We start from the raw sequence: 17,175 nt of genomic DNA on the forward strand, positions 1-17,175 counted from the left end.
CGGGGGCTCGCTGCGCTCGCCACACTATCTAAAATCAACTCCACGCCGACGTGGATAGTGGGGGTATGAAAAGGTCGGAGGACACGTAGTGGGGGTGTTTTTAACAATGGGGGTGCATTTAACATAGTAATCACCCATCAGGGTGGCTGTAAAATAAAAAATTGGGTCTGGGGGTGCATTTAACATATCACCCATCAGGGTGGCTGTACAATTAAAAATCGGGTCTGATCGCGTCGCATGCGATGCGATCAGATCGATACGATGGCATAAGTGGCCACGGTGCTAGGAAACAAGTACCGCTGACACTGATGGAGGGAGTGTGGTGCAGGTTTTGGGTGTGACCCTGATGAAGGCGCACCCCTGCTTGATGCCACTGGTCCTAGCCTGGGAGAGTTCAGGAATGAGTTACTAGAGCTGCTGTCTGTTACTGATGAAACTGGAAAATCTGAGTGGCAGAGAGAAGGTGCAGGCTGGCCTTGAAGGTGACAAGCACCAAAGGGGTGCTGGAGCTAGGAAACAAATCTCCCAGAGCAACAGTGAGCCACCTGCGGCCCACAGACCCAAAGCCAATCAGGATGATTCGCTTGGTGTTGGCCCCAAATTTAAAATGCTGCTGTCCAGGCTCATGAGGTTGCAGTATCCCCTTAAAGATGGAACTGCGCAACAGTTCACTGGGGTGGGAAGAGCTCATTGCTATGTCACTTTGCAGACATACACACACACACCTTTTTCCCCTCAGTCCTTACACCAGTACACACAAATAGCCTGCTCCCCTTAATCCCTACACAATACACAAAGATTGTTCCACTCAGTCCCTGCACACAAGCATTACCTTTTGCTCCAGAGACCGCAGGAGCCCGCAATAGGAAGGACCAATGGCCAAGGACCAGGCTGGCTGCTGCTGCACTCAGTCTCAGACTAGCCGTGCCTAAGTAAAGTTGGGGGCGTGGCCTAATCACGGACCCGTGGCCACGCCCCTTTAAACCACAAGAACACTAAACAAACAGCGTCTGGCTGCAGGCAATCCGGCTGTGTAACCGTAACCTGACATCATGCTCCTGCTGAGTGCTGACAACAGAGGTGTGTGGCTCGAGTCTACAATAATGCTGCTGCCCGCACGACCAGGTCCACTACTCTGCAGGCTGTCAGACATATGCTGATACGCTACACCCGCGAGTGGGTGGAGCCATGTCTATTTTCGGCCTCAGCTTTGTCCGGCCTCCCGGGAAACTTCCCGGTGACTTACATGGCCAATCCGCCCCTGGGTCCCCCGTATTTAAAGAACCAGCACCGGACCCAAACAGCCAGCAGGGTAATGCCACAGCCGGGGCGTTGAAGAGGCAACATCTCTGCGGAGACATGTTGCCTCTTCAACGCCGGTGCTTAGAATGATTCTATTGGCTGCTCCCAGCGGCGCTTCTCATTGGCTGCTGAGCAGCCAATAGAATCATTCTGATGTTAGGCGCTGAAGATCAAACATCTCCAGCGCCTTTAATTATATTGCCGAATGGAGCTGCCGGAGCCGCAAGAGCTTGAAGATAAAGAAGAAGAGAGAAGAGAGAAGAGAGAAGAGAAGACAGAAGACCATCCATGGTGGACCTGGTGAGTAGGATTTACTTCCACAGGTCCAACATGGATTATCGTCGGACAGGACGCCGAGCCCGGAGCCGCCGACACGGTGCCGCCGACACGGAGCCGCCGACACCAGAGCCAGCGACCTACCGACGGGATAAAGATAGGTAAGTATGAGTGTGTGTGTGATGTGTGTATCAAACTTTTATTTAAAATGTGTGTCAGTGTGTGTTTTGTGTACTATTTTTTTAACAGTAGAACTACAAGTTACAGCGGGCCCTTTAATGCCCTGCAGGCTGGGACTTGTGGTTCTCCAAGTCCCAGCTTGCAGGGGAGGCTTGCTGGCACTTGTAGTACCACTGTTAAAAACAATAGATTTAACTTGATTTTACACAAAATCAGCTCCATGCCCACAGCCCAGGGGCATGGAGGACAGCCCCGGGCTTCAGCATGGGCAGGTAAGTTCTGGAGGGGGGGGAACCCTTCTTTGGGGGGGGTCCCCACTTCCCCAGGACCCCTGCCCATGCTGACCAGCCACAGGGCTGAATGCTTTGGCCGGGGGGACTTGTATAAAAAGTCTCCCCCCGGCTGTGGCATTACCCTGCTGGCTGTTTGGGTCCGGTGCTGGTTCTTTAAATACGGGGGACCCCTAGTCATTTTGTCCCCCGTATTTTGGGAACCAGCACCGGACCTTGAGCCTGGTGCTGGTTTCATTAAATCAAGGGGACCCCTATTTGTTTGTCCCTCTGATTTTATGATACCAGCACCGGCTTTTTGAGCCCGGGGCTGGTAATGCTTAGGAGGGGGACCGCACGCCAGTTTTTTATTTAAATTTCTTTTTTAACTATTTTTTTACAACAGAAGCATGCACAGATCTCAATGATCTGTGCATGTTTCTGCCTAAATCGCCAGTCAGAAGCTGGTCTATTTTTTTTGCGATTTTTTGAAGCTCCCATATGCGACTTTAGAACTCGCATCCTATTACATATGCGAGTTCTATAGTTTACTATGGGAAAACATCTGGATGCGATTTTCAGTGTGCCTGAAAATCGCATCTTTAAAATGTGCGATTTCGCGGTAAAAAATGCGATTTTTACCGCGACTCGCATCCTATTACATGTGCGATTTTTAGAAAAAATGCGATTTTGGTCAATTTTGACCAAAAATCGCAAAAGTCTAAAAATCGCACCCTATTACATTTCGCCCTCTGTCTGGGTAAGCCACAGGGGGAAACAGCTGATCGCCATGGGAAACAGCTGATTGCAGGAGCATGTTGATCCGACCAGCGACCACCCCAGAGCTGGTTGCGGGAGTGCGCTCCCGGTGACAGTCGTCCTGTACACATGGCGATATGGTCCCTTAGCAACCACATCCCCTGCAAAATAGGCTAAAATCATCCCCAAGTGTACGGGGCTTTATATTCTCTGTTTTATTTTTTAAATACATGGGGGGAGAAATCCGTAGCCAGGTCGCCGGGTCATCAGGAGCACACGCCGCTGCCTGCAAGATGTCACAGCAGGGCTCGCCTCCTCCCATCCAGCAATGGCCGCAGCAGCAGCTGGTAGGCTACCTCCTCCACTTCCTCCCTGCTCCCCCCCCCCCCCGCCTCCTACCCAGCAGAACAGCAGCCTCGGACAGGAGAAAATCCGAGGCTGCCACTTCCACTGGTCGCCAATGTGTTTTTACTTTTATTATAATGCCATCAGCCCACCACCCGCAGTCCAGGGGTGGCAGGGACAGCCCCGGACTTCAGCCCAGGCTGGTGTTCCCCTGGAGGGGGGATCTATTTATTTGGGGGTTTCCTCTCCCTTAGGGACCCAGCCTGGGCTGCCCAACCAGGGTGATCATGCTTTGGCTGGGGGACCTTATGTAAAAAGGGTCCCCCGGCTGTGGCATGACACCGCTGGCTGTTTGAGCCCGGTGCTGGTTTCTGAAATACGGGGGACCCCTACTACTTTTGTCCCTAGTATTTTGGGAATCAGCACTGGGCCAAGAGCCTGGTGCTGGTTATAGAAATATGGGGGTACCCCAGCTGTTTTCCCCCATGTATTTCTGTAACCAGGTCCGACTCAATGAGCCTGGGACTGGTTATAGCAGGGGGACCCCAAGCCATTTTTTTTTTTTAATTTATTTTACTATTTCATTACACAGATAAACCTGCATGGATCTCAGGGCTGGATTAAGGGGGGGGCACAGGGGCCCCCCTCTATCTAGGGCCCCCCTGTGGTTGGCATGTATTTTTCCCCAAAAAAAAGACTAACTAAAGATTTTGAGCATGGGAGTGGGGTAGTGCTGCAGCTTCACCTATCTGCCAATGTGACAATGATTAATGGTGCTGAGCATCAGGAGCCAAGGCACACTGACTGCAAAAGTGTGCAGTGCGTTACTGGGAGTTGACTAAGTCCCAAGAGGTCAGATGCTTAGAGGCTCGTGCTGAGCTCTGAAGAAAGGTCTGGTGATCAGTGCGCTACTATCTGCAGCTGGTACTGAGACTTGTCAGGTCTCGAAACAAATGAGTAGGAAAAAAAAAGAGGTGTACCAGCGCTGGCTGAAATTAATTTTTATAAAGAATATAAAAAATAATAATAGAATAGAACGGTATCCTTTACAGTATTTATTATCAGTAAAAAATGCTAAAATAGCTGTACCAATAATAGGTAATATGTAGATAAAACAGGGGGTTACAATAAAATCATGATAAAGGACAATCAATCAGCATCATAATAAATTGTGGGCATTGGAGTATATATATATTACCACACAGACGTCACAGATGGTAGTCCCATATAGCAGCAGATATCCAGGTGGCCAAAGGCAGTCCCAAAACACAGAGTCCAGTTGTAGAATTAGGTTCCTCTGGTGGGAAAGATGGTAAACCTGGAGGAAGAATGGAATATCCAGTCGCTGCCTCGGATAATGAGTCCGGATGGGGTGGTGCAAATGCACAGTGTGTGGTCAGCTGTGGTAGAATTTGAGCCCAATGGTGATGCGATCAGAGGGAATGTCCAACAGTGGGTGGCTCAACGCGTTTCCCTGGGTCAAACACCCAGCTTCTTCAGGAGCAGGTATATACCTGCTCCTGAAGAAGCTGGGTGTTTGACCCAGGGAAACGCGTTGAGCCACCCACTGTTGGACATTCCCTCTGATCGCATCACCATTGGGCTCAAATTCTACCACAGCTGACCACACACTGTGCATTTGCACCACCCCATCCGGACTCATTATCCGAGGCAGCGACTGGATATTCCATTCTTCCTCCAGGTTTACCATCTTTCCCACCAGAGGAACCTAATTCTACAACTGGACTCTGTGTTTTGGGACTGCCTTTGGCCACCTGGATATCTGCTGCTATATGGGACTACCATCTGTGACGTCTGTGTGGTAATATATATATACTCCAATGCCCACAATTTATTATGATGCTGATTGATTGTCCTTTATCATGATTTTATTGTAACCCCCTGTTTTATCTACATATTACCTATTATTGGTACAGCTATTTTAGCATTTTTTACTGATAATAAATACTGTAAAGGATACCGTTCTATTCTATTATTATTTTTTATATTCTTTATAAAAATTAATTTCAGCTCGTGCTGAGCTCTGCTTGGTGGAGCTCACCATATGCTTCTCAGGCCCATTTAGGATAGCAGCAGCGGCCTTGTCATGGGAGGGTTTTTAATCAGAGGCAGTGCTGAGCCTGTCAAGGCTCCACAGAGTAAAGGTCCATACACACTGGACGATTACGCCTAGCGTGTATGGACAGCAATGACCACTGTCATCTTTGGGGGGAAAGCCGCTCAGTGCATATACACTGAGCGGCTTTCCCCCTGCCTGACTTCGCATAGTGCAGTACTATGCAAAGCCATCCTCAAAGTCGCTCAACCGGCTTTCCCAGCGATTATGTGGGTGCGCACATTACCACTCAACACTGGGCCATACACACTGGGCGGCTTTAAGCTGAAAGCTTTAAGCTCAATGTGTATGTGCTTTAAGGTACAGAGGGACAAACACAAGCTTTTCAAGTGGCAATATATATATATATATATATATATATATATATATATAGTGGTAGATGGTCCGGTACTCCTGCTCAAATGCAGCTGCTCCTGTGCCTTCAAAGCAATCGAGATAAAGCGGCACTAGGAGACTGGTACAACAAGTATATTGTGGTAAAAAAAATTCACAGTGTCCGACGTTTCAGGGAAAACAATCCCCTTTGTCAAGGTGTGTTCTCACTGTAACTGTACTGTACTGTAATGTACAATACTGTACTGGACTTCATAAAAAGCAACTCAGATTTAAGGCCTCATTCAGGCCGTTTTTATTGACTGTGTTTAATTTGTCAATCCATCGGCATTCATTGTGCAGCAGTGGTTTTCCCCAGTCTCCCCCTCTCAATGATGGGGGAACGTGGTCAATCATGCGGTATCGCAGTGTAGCCATGCTGTGCCTGGCTTCCGCAAAACGTCTCACCACTGCCTCTTCACTGGACCCGCTAAGAAGTGCTGCCATAATGGTCGTTCTATGTTGGGCCGTTCGTTCCTTAAATTGTCTTGTTGTCTTGCCCACGTGGTGTAACCCACATGGGCAAGACAGCAATTAAACAACGTATTTGGAAGAACAAGTTAACGAGTATCTGATCTTGAAAGCTTTTCCAGTACTTGTTTCCTAGCACGGCGCCCACGACATTCAGTCTTATGGCATTGTATAAATTGTATCTCATCGTATGCCATATACCCGCATGCGATGCGATGCGATTTTAAATTGTATAAGCACCCTAATTGGTTTTTTCCATGTTAAATGGTCCCCCTATACGATTTTTAATTGTATGAGCACCCTAATGGGTGCTTACAATGTTAAATGCACCCCCACGCCACCCCCACTATCAACGCCAACCCGAAGCGTGTCGAGCGCAGCGTGCCCGCGAGGGGCGGCGGTACGCGTCCTCCGACCTTTTAATTCCCCCACTATCCACGTCGGCGTGGAGTTGAGTATACATAGTGTGGCGAGCGCAGCGAGCCACCGAGCCAGAAGCGTGGCGAGCAGACGTGTATTACTTTACATGTATTCCGCATCCGCTCGCCACAGGCTACTTATTCATTGTGTGGGCTTTTTTTTCATCTCCCAGCTCCCCTTGCCCGGCTCTATGTTACTGCTGTGTCACTGTCCCTCGCAGCATCCCCTGCCCGCTGCCTCTGCCCTACTAGCAGCATCCCCCGCCAGCCGCCTTGAAGCATCCTCCGCCTGCCACTTTGATGCCCCCCGCCCCCCTTCTCGCTCCACTTTGCAGCTCCCCATATGCAAAACATGGCACATCAAGTACATATAAAAGATACTGACAGTTCCTGGGCGCAGACAGGATTCACTCTTTTCCTTATATCTTGGTTTTACCCAAAAAGAAAAAAAGAGAAAACATACAATAGTGCAAGACAGTATGAAACACTATATAGATGAAAATTTTTATCCAGGATGTGGTTTAAACTGGACTCGTACCCGTTAAGGTGGTCTACTTTTTTAGGGTAGACATATCATGCATCCTTAAGGGGTGGTAACGTCACCGTGGGGATTCAGTGCTTGTCCAGATGGTATATAAAGGAAAGATACACACAATAGTGCAATAAAGTATAGAACACAGACTAAAAACTTTTTCCAGGGGCGTGGCTTGGACGAGCTAAGAGCAGGCAGCAAATTTCTGGAGCTTCTGCATCTCATCCTATATAACATCCTTTTTTGACCTGAAAAAAACGACTCTGAGGCTGGTACTGCTGTGCGAACACCTACCTGACCATCTGGTGCCCCTGCTGAATCGCTGTCACGGTCTGTATCTGCTGCTCTGGTGTCTCCATCTGCTGCGGCCTACTGCTGCTCCGACTCCGTCGCCCGCGGCCAAATATCCTACATGAAACACGACGCCATACTCTCGGGGGGTGAAGCGGATTAGGGGGCTGGTGCCCTCTCCGGAGATGCTTGGCGGGACAAGTGGCTAGCGGTCTCTGAGGTGACCTGCTGCCGCGATCCGCACGGAGAGAACCAGCGCCATCTTGCCTGGTTCGTGTAACCGTCGGGCGGAGGGGCTGCGTGAAGTTTGGCACAAAGCCGGCTATTGCCAGCTACTGCGGGAGCGACTTCACATTCCTCCCTGCAGCATTTATACCTAAAGGATTCTTGTTGTGGTGAGTGGTGACGGCGAAAACCTATTTGGCTCGCTGATGCCATCTTTCCTGTTCAGAGACCTGGCTGCGGCTCCGACAGTACATCTTAGTTTTCAGTGACTATTTTGTCAATCCCTATTCACTTCTGTCTCCTCTGATTCATATTAAAAAAGCACCAGCTTGGTTAAATATGGACCTCCTTCTGCAACAGATCCTGCGAGAGATAACTGCAGCCTCTACTAGACTATGCCGGCAGCTGGATGATCTAAGGGGAGATATATCATCCTCCCTGCCACCCCTTGGGAATCGGGATGTGGTAGATATGGGAGATATCCCTAAACGCATTGAATCTCTGGCTCCCTCTGCTACACTACTAGAGTATAAAACCCTGTGTATTGATCGGAGGGGGGGTTCTATCCTCCTCAATCCACTACAGAATATGCAAAACACTACCTATGAGGGAGACATGCAGGTTTACAAGTCCTCCGGTCTATCCTGATACGGGTATGATTGATGCAATGGATTCGTACTTCTCTATTGACCTATACTTGCCTGTGAATGTTTGGAATGTTACCCCTGTTTGCTTCGATAAGGTTACAATTTGCCCCCAACTCCTTGCTAAGATTCTGAAGACCACGGTTGTCCCCTATACACAGTACCATACACGCTCCAGATATCATTCCAGCTGTCTACGCGGGACTAATCTTATTTACAGTAATCCCATCTTGCTTTATTACGAGACTGAGAAATGGCCAGATTAGCACTGTATATGCACCAAATTGCTATCTCAGCTTATATACGCCTTACTACTTTCACTCTTTGGGCAGTATTCAATGAAAAAGTTCTCCGTGCATGGAGAGCGTTTTATTTCTCTCTCCATGCACTCTCCGTGTTCCGGAGGGCTCTCTGCCACTCCTGCTCCCTCTATTCAATGTGGTTAAGACTCGCCGCCACTCGCGGCGAGTCTTAACCCCTGCAGGGAGCATGGAGCTTTCAGGGAGCCGGAAGCAGCCAGAGAGATTAAAGTCTCCCTGGCTGCTCCAGAGGACTGTGGAGGTGAGGGGGGCTCTCCAGGACCCAGGCTGCACCCCCCTATAGCCAGCGGGGGACCCAGTATTCACTGCACCGTTCGTGCATAGTTACATTCGGGTGCAGTGAATATATGAATATCTAATGAGCGGCTCGAGCGCTCGGGCCCCCTGCTGGCTGCACTGTGTAAAAAAAAAAAAAAATATGTAAAAAAATTTTTTTTTTTAAATTAAATATATATTCATGTGCTATAAGCACATGAATAAAAATAACATGCCCCTTCACAGGAAAAAAAACCTGATTTTTTTACACCAAAATTTAAAAAAAAAACCTTTACGTTCAAAAGTTCACATTCCAGCTCTCCATCAAAAGATGGAGAATTGCTACACGGAGAGAGACGGAGAAAATCACTTAAAAAGACGGAGAATATTTCACATTGAATAGGGTTGCTCGCTTTTGGAGAGCAAAATGCTCCGTCCAAGGCGAACAAAGCACAAATTCTCCACAAAACACGGAGAACTTTTCTCATTGAATACTGCCCTTTATAGTGATTGTCCACAATGTTATTATATCCATGTTTCTGCTTTACACTTCACCATGTTTTACTGCCATAGCAGCGGCTCTTACTCTATTGATGCAAGTTGGGTAGAACCCTCTATTTTCGTGATGTGTCAATGCAGGCTGCATGGCCTTCACCTCTTTTGACACCTGTGTTAAATATCCACAAGATCCTGCTTCACTTTTCCAAAATAAGCATAAAATCCTGCTCTTATTTTTCTATATTTGTTGTTGCCTACCCAGGACTGTACCTTTTTCCTGCAATGTACTTGTCATCGATCTGGACTTGCTCACACTCCTATTGTGGAACTTATACCACTTTGATGCTTCTTATACATTAAACTATTTTTGCTGTCTGCCAGTAGATACTTATTTCAACTTATTTAGGCTCGCAAGTTCATAGCCCTCAGTATATCTCTGTTGTTTAATACCCTTCTAGATTCATATTCCTTGGGATGGGGGGGGAGGGGCGGGTTAGCTCTTGTAGTTAGTAAGTGTAGTTTAGTGGGCTTAGAAGGGTAATATTAGGTTTAGGGCTCCAGGTATTCCCAGGTTGGGGGTGGGACATACTGGGTGGGGGGTTATTTGGGGGGGTTGATTTGGGTCCTTTTGGGTATATATGTTTATTTCTCTTTTCCTAATCAATCGGGCAGTAGTTGGCTGTGGCAGTACTCTTCTTAGCTATTCCTGATATTTATGTTGACGTGTATATTTTCATGTGCTCGTGTGGCGCCTTGGGATATCATATATATAGGTCAGAAATGCTACTATCCTTGTATCTATGATGTAATTCATATTGTTAATATTCTATCTGTGCACTCTGTCGTACCACTATGCTAGCATTTTACTGCAGGCCAACTTTGCCCACTAAATTATGTATGTATTTGGGGGTCTATGAGTTATATATTTAATTTGTAAAAAACAATAAAAATTACCGAATTTAAAAACTTTTTCCAGGATATTGTTTTAAAATGGACTCGTACCTATTAAGGTGGTCTACTTTTTTAGGGTAGACATATCATGCATCCTTAAGGGGCGGTAACGTCACCGTAAGGGTTCAATGTTGGTCCAAATAGTATAAAAGAGAAAAAAATGGTATAGTATAATACCGTTTTTGTTATAAATAAAACATCACAAAATGGGTTTAGCACAGCAGACTCTCACCGAGTGTGTTGGTCCACAACACAAGTGCAGACAACAATAGCAAGTGTGACAAAGTCCAGGCATCCCTGAAAGCTCCACTCAATGTAGGTCTGTAGTGGTCCACCCAATTTCCTCCTCGCTAATGCGTTTCAAGACCAATAGGTCTCTTTTTTAAGGCATAAGGAGGTAAATCAAATATCCCTATATTTATACCCCTAGTGGGGGTGGTCCTAATTCCAGACATAGGTTCTCCTAACCGGCTAAACCTGTACCTCACATTAGAAATCCAGTCCACATTTCCCAAGCGCTTGGAAACAACAGCTGTTCTATATTAACTCTGTTTACCGGCTCCCGCCGGAAACGGATATGAGGTGTCCGTTCTCCCCATAGGTAAAAGTCCTGTCTGTCTCCTCAGGTGCATAGAGAACCTTTCCTGCGGTTCAGCATTATTCTCTATCTCTCCGGCTCCCGCCGGAAGCAGAAATGACGTTTTTGCGTGTCACGGACCCGGACTTCTGGTTTTTGCGTTCCACGGACCCGGAATGTTTGCGTTCCAAGCGGCAAACATCATTTCTATTTGCTGGGGAGTCGTCAACAATTCAAGATGTCTCCATTCATCATATATAGGGAATAAATACAAATATTATTATAGCATATTTATTAAAAAACATTGTAAAATCATATTACTTTATTTCCAATTTATAAAAACTTAAAAAAAACTGTAATTCATTCGGGAAAAAACCTTAATAACCAATTTATAAAAAGTCTATAAAATTGGATTCAGAAAAATGCTGATTACTGGGGGGGGGGGGGGACTTCACATGAACCACTTGAGTTTGTATGGCACATCAAGTGGGGGACCTTTAATAATAAATACATTGCATTCCCAACTAATAATACTTGTGTGTAAACATTGTCTGGGTAATGTGTGTTTTACCCATGAGATCCAACTGCTAACAAATCTCTTGAGAAAACATATGGGAGATTTGTGAGAAGCAATTATTTTTATTTTCATAAGCAAACCTAAGATTCAAAGCTTATATAAATGTAAGCTGTCAAATGCGGCATTCATTTGAAAAACTGGTTAGCCAGATCACACATTTATGTCATGTAGAAAAAGAATTAATTCTAAACTATGATGGGGTCAACATTGCCAAAATGTGATAAGTACACGTACTTTCATTACAGAAACATTGCATATACCAGTTGTTTAGAATTAAATGTCATTTTCATTAGTAAGCAATGCTGAAGAAGACAGCTGCCACTGATTATTAGCAAACAGGTAAATGTTATTCTACACCTGCATTCAAATTGGCACTCTTAGAACTAATTCCTAATGTTACTGTACTGATGAAATGTGCATACTCATACACAATTAATGAATAGTTTGAGGGTTGCTTACTATAAGTCTATAAATTATATGCATGTTTATTCATTTTGAGCATACTCACCCGTGTTAAGTATTTGTGTATCTACCAATCACTGGCATTTCTGAACCCCATCAAGATGTAAGAAGATATATACTGTATATAGTACCAAGTTACAAGAGGCTAGCTTTTAAAGCAATACTGTGACCCCAATTTGACAACATTGTGAAATATTATTGACATTTGCTTCAATACCTCTCCATTTTGTCTGCTGATTAATGAGGCACTTTCTTGACATAGAGGATTTTGATGATACCTTATTTCATCATGAACAATCACACCATAATGAATATGTTCTACCTGAATGCGTTTGCAGACATGAAACTAAAAGAATTGTACTTTGGTATGTTCCTGATAATATACATTGTAACTGTAATTGGGAATTTTTTTATCATTTTCCTCACAAATATGGATTACCATCTTCAGACACCGATGTATTTCTTTCTTAGGAATCTTTCCTTTTTAGACATCTGTTACACCTCTACAACCCTACCACAAATGCTAGCCAACATTCTGATTGAGCATTTAGCCATTTCCCTCCCAGCATGCATTGTACAGCTATACGCCTTCCTTTCTTTGGCAGCCTCTGAGTCCTCTTTACTAGCTGCCATGGCTTATGACCGATATGTTGCGATATGTAATCCCTTAAGATATTCAGTCATTATGAATAAGAATGCTTGTCTCCATATGGTTGCTGGGACCTGGGTAATAGGAGCCCTATATGGGGCAATTCATACTGCTAACACATTTCGGTTGCCATTTTGCAGATCCAATGTTCTCAACCACTACTTCTGTGACATTGTACCATTGTTAAAGATTTCCTGCATTGATACATACGCTAATGAAGTCACTGTTTTTGCTGTTGGTGGGTTTCTAATGATTGGCTGCTTTCTTTTGATATTTGGATCTTACATGCACATTCTGGTTTCGGTGTTGACCATTCCAGAAAGACGTGGAAGAAAAAAAGCATTTTCAACATGTGTGTCTCATCTTATTGTTGTACTGCTCTTTTATGTAAGTGGGAACTTTATGTACATGCGTCCAAAATCAAATCTACTGGCAGATAAGGAATGGCTTCTGTCTATTTTCTACACCAGCATTACACCTCTCCTAAACCCTCTAATATACAGTTTGAGAAACAAAGACATTCAACTGGCATTCCAGAAATATTTTATAAACTCTATCAGGAACCAACACTCCTAGATGATTATGGATCTGAATTTCAGTGTTATTAACTTAATTGTGCCATTCACTTAAAATGTTTTTCTTTCACAGTTTATAAAATAGTCAATATACAAATGTCGGTGGCAGGGGTTCTTCCCTGCTGCGTTCTGCACCATTGGGGGCTCTTGCTGTGTTACTGTCCCCAAGGGCACTGGTTGGTGATCGTTTGGGGGGCGTTAGTGATGCTGCCGCTATGCTTGCCCCTTTCATGCATGGTTGCTAGGTCAGGAGGGTTAAGCCAGGGAGAATCCCGTACCTGTGGATTCACGTCGGTCCCTCGATTTGAAGATACTGAGAGGTTTGATGGGTGCTCTTGAGAGGATTGGGGAGTCACCATATGAGACCGCGCTATTTGGGTTGGCATTTAACTTGGTCTTTTTTGAGACTTTTCAGATGAGTAAGTTGGTTGATAGTAACAAGTCCTTGATGGACCCAGGGCTCTTGGGTAGTAATGTTCTCTTGCAAGATGATGTGTTGCATTTCAAAGTTGCGCATTCAAAAATGGACCAGGCTTGGCCCAGTAGTTGGGTGTCACTTGCAGCACAGGGCGACAAGTTTGCCTGGTACAGTTGGCATGTGCAAATTTGCAGCAGCTTTTTCCCGGCTCATGTACTTTTACATCTTTTAAACTTTTTATCCCTTGTTTGCTGTGCTGTGAATAAATTCTTCTGAGTGGAAGTGCAGTCTCCTTGACGTATAAAGAAACCTTTTGAGGAACGCGGGGCAGAAATCTAATGTAAGTTCCACCACATGCTGCATTGTGAACTGAATGCAGTTTGAAAAACTGAGAGATATCTTACACACACACCTGTCATAAATTGGATGTGAGTTTCTGTCCGGAGGTTTTCTGCATGGAGAGGATGAAGCAATTTGGAAGCGCTTAAAAGCATAGGAATTGTGACATCATATCTCCCAGAGACCTCCAGCGCTGATTTATCTCAAATATTGTGTCACTAGTATTGTTGTCCCACTTGTGGGATTTTGGGTGCCCTTGGGTGGACACCCAGAGATTTGTTAGCTGCTGCATCAGCGCAAGGTGGTTCACATTTGATTTTCATTTAGAAATTTGCAGCTGCGCCCTCCATGGGTGTGGACAGTTGCTGGTACATGCCTTCGCTGGACATCTCACTAAGTTCCAGTTTACAGCTGTGTTGCAGTGCTGCTTGATGTCTTTGAGTTTACTGACGGTGGGCCACTTAGGTGACAGGGTTGTCAGGTAGATAGGAGTTAGGGGTTTGTGTTGGGTTGATTTCCTGCAGATTCATCCTGACTGGCTGGTCATGGGTCTGGTTAAGGGCATTGACCTCATTCTGAGCATTAAGTCATATTTGGTGGCCATGCGGGCTTATTGGCCAGGTGTTTGGGTAGTATGGTCCGAGTTGATCCCCTCTTTTTGCTGGCATGGGGCAGTCGGTATTTCAGCAATCGAGAAGGCCCATAAAAAAGTTAACTCGGCTGTTGGGTTATTTATTCAGGCCATGGGTGGTGTGTTGGTTAGGCATCCCCTGTGGGTCCTCAGTATTGGACACTTCTATAGAGATGATGGGGTGCACCTTTCCCCAGCAGGCATTTGTATTTCTCTCAATGATGTTTTCAGGTTGTGGGCTTGAGCTTCGTTCATTGGGTTAGTTTTGGTTGGAAGGCGGGTGAGGTTTTTTAAACCTTGTTGGGGCGGGAAGTTACTACCAGCCAGTGGTCAAAGCATGGCATAAGTGGTCATTGGGGGGGACCCCCTTTTGGTAGGACGGCAGGTGTGTTCTTCCCATGCGGGTGGACCAAGGGCATTCCTGTGCAGGAGCGTCCAATGCTCTGCCAGGTAAAAGGGTGGTGAATCCTGCACAATGCAGGTTATGCATGTAGCAGGCGGTGGTGAGCCCCTGCTGGAATTTGGGGATAAGATCAAGTTGACTGGACTGGCTCTGGTAGCTACTTTCTCTCTGCCATCCTCCAAATTTAGTTGACAATTAGTAAAAGTTAGTTTAGACATGGTCACTAATCAATAAATGCTTTTTGACATTTTTTAAATCTAGCACTTGGTTGTCTGTGTATTTATTGTCTGTGTTGTTAATTTACATGTCAGTGAGATTTTCTTTAAGTTAAGCTAGCTTAAGTTATGGTAGAGGTACATCAAAATAATTTTTGGGCACCTTATTTGTCTGAAAGCAAAGTGGCTCCTATTTTGTATTGCACTTAACTTTCATAAACAGCATGGTGTATAACTTAAACAATGTAAGAGCGGGGCTCGCATATGTGGGTAGTACTCTTCTCACCGTCCACCGCCTCTTACCTTCGGGGAAAAGACAGTCCCGGAATCTTGTTCACTCTCCAACTGGGTCAGGCTGCGATTCCCTCAGCAAGTGCACTAAGCTTCTGGTGCGACAACAGGGGAACGTCAATCTGAGGACATCCATTATGAGCAGAGGATGGTCATCATTGGCACTTGTGGCCTTAGACTGGTTACACCCATGTGTGAGACATGATGAGTGCAACCTGAATGAAGCTTTCTTGATAAAGCCGCATTTGGGAGATCAGCAAAATGTGTAGGCTCACTTTTAAATAAAAAATTGCGCATAGCCATCAATACCCGTGTGTGTGGAATAATGGTATATCAATTTTGCACATCTAGTGTACATAGTATCAGAGTAGTTGGCATCTAGTTGTAAATAGTAATTGTATCATATCTTTAGGGCAGGGGTGGGGAACCTCCGACCCGTGGGCAGCAAATGCCCCCTGCAGCCATTCTGATTGGCCCATCCGCCCTCCCGACGGCTTGCACGGAAGTTAAGGAAGGGGGAGTTCTCGCGAGAGGTCGGTTCCTAAGAAAACAGTTGTTAGTGTAGGACTTGCAGTGAAATGGGGTCCCTTGGCGATGGGCTGCAAGCTTAAATTAATTGATCAATTAATAACTAAAACCCCATTATTTATTTAATTGATTATTTGAATGTTAAGGTGAGTTAGTTTGTTGTAGTGAGTGTATTTACTAGAGTGTGTGGTCACAGGCCACTGCACCCCAACCTGGGAAGTGGGTGCTGTTTGCACCCCATTCGCAGGAATGGCGATTGTGTTGGTACTTCTGTATCTATATATTTGGGTGGATTTTTAATTAACCTCTGTTACTGTGATCATAGCTTTCTCATGCACCCTAGATAAGCTAATTTACCTGAAACCTGTGACAGCTGCCCCTTTAATACTAATTCAGGTGCTGTGTTTGGGATTGTCTCACCTTTAAAAGCCATAAGGTACTTGGCAGTTGAGCTTTAAATCAAGAAAAAAAATCATGTTCATTTTAGCTATGATGTGTAAGCAGTTGGTTGTCAGGTTCCTAAGAAAACAGTTGTTAGTGTAGGACTTGCAGTGAAATGGGGTCCCTTGGCGATGGGCGGCAAGCTTAAATGCATTGATCAATTCATGAACTAAACCCCATTATTTATTTTATTGATTATTTGAATGTTAAGGTGAGTTAGTTTGTTGTAGTGAGTGCTGGGCCCCCTGTGTTTGTATTTACTAGAGTGTGTGGTCACAAGCCACTGCACCCTAACCTGGGAAGTGGGTGCTGTTTGCACCCCATTCGTAGGAATGGCGAGTGTGTTGTAAGAAAATCCTGTGACAAGGAACAACAGTGTAAATTTGTTTTTTAAAGTGTACATTTTTAATAAATGTTTTATAATTGAAAATATTGGTCTATGGATGTTTGAGAGTAAGGAAAGACTAATAGAGAAATAAGGGCGCTCGATAACACTATTGTGGTGGTGTTTGATTGAAGTAGCCTCACTAGTAGGAGGCTAAGTGTTATAAGCGACCTACTTGTATTTCTAACACTAGCGCACATCTGGGAATTTTGTATTGTATATATATATATATATATATATATATATATATATATATACACATGAACCCTGATATCATACTAACACAGATTCCGCTGAATATGAATACAAATGGAAGATAGTGGGAACCTTCGGTGTACTGCAAGTTTAAATATTAATTAGATTGGAGAAATTTCCACCAAAGTCCTATGGAAGCCCAAAATTCTTATACCTGAAGTATATAAATTATATATAATATAT

At 45.0% G+C, this 17,175-nt stretch overlaps 1 protein-coding gene across 1 annotated transcript; it reads left to right on the forward strand.

Annotated features, from left to right (window-relative positions):
- The first annotated feature begins 12,151 nt into the window (after positions 1-12,151).
- Positions 12,152-13,087, forward strand: LOC146079972 (olfactory receptor 5AR1-like). The gene has a single exon (XM_083186727.1). It carries the CDS (start codon positions 12,152-12,154, stop codon positions 13,085-13,087), a length of 936 nt encoding a protein of 311 aa, XP_083042853.1.
- The last annotated feature ends 4,088 nt before the right edge of the window (positions 13,088-17,175 follow it).

Source organism: Crinia signifera, chromosome 1, assembly GCF_055691185.1.
Source record: "Crinia signifera chromosome 1, ASM5569118v1, whole genome shotgun sequence".
Taxonomy (NCBI): domain Eukaryota; kingdom Metazoa; phylum Chordata; class Amphibia; order Anura; family Myobatrachidae; genus Crinia; species Crinia signifera.

What these genes read in the sequence shown, in the direction of transcription:
- LOC146079972 (XM_083186727.1), top strand. Translation starts at nt 12,152, where the DNA reads ATGAACAATCACACCATAATGAATATGTTCTACCTGAATGCGTTTGCA.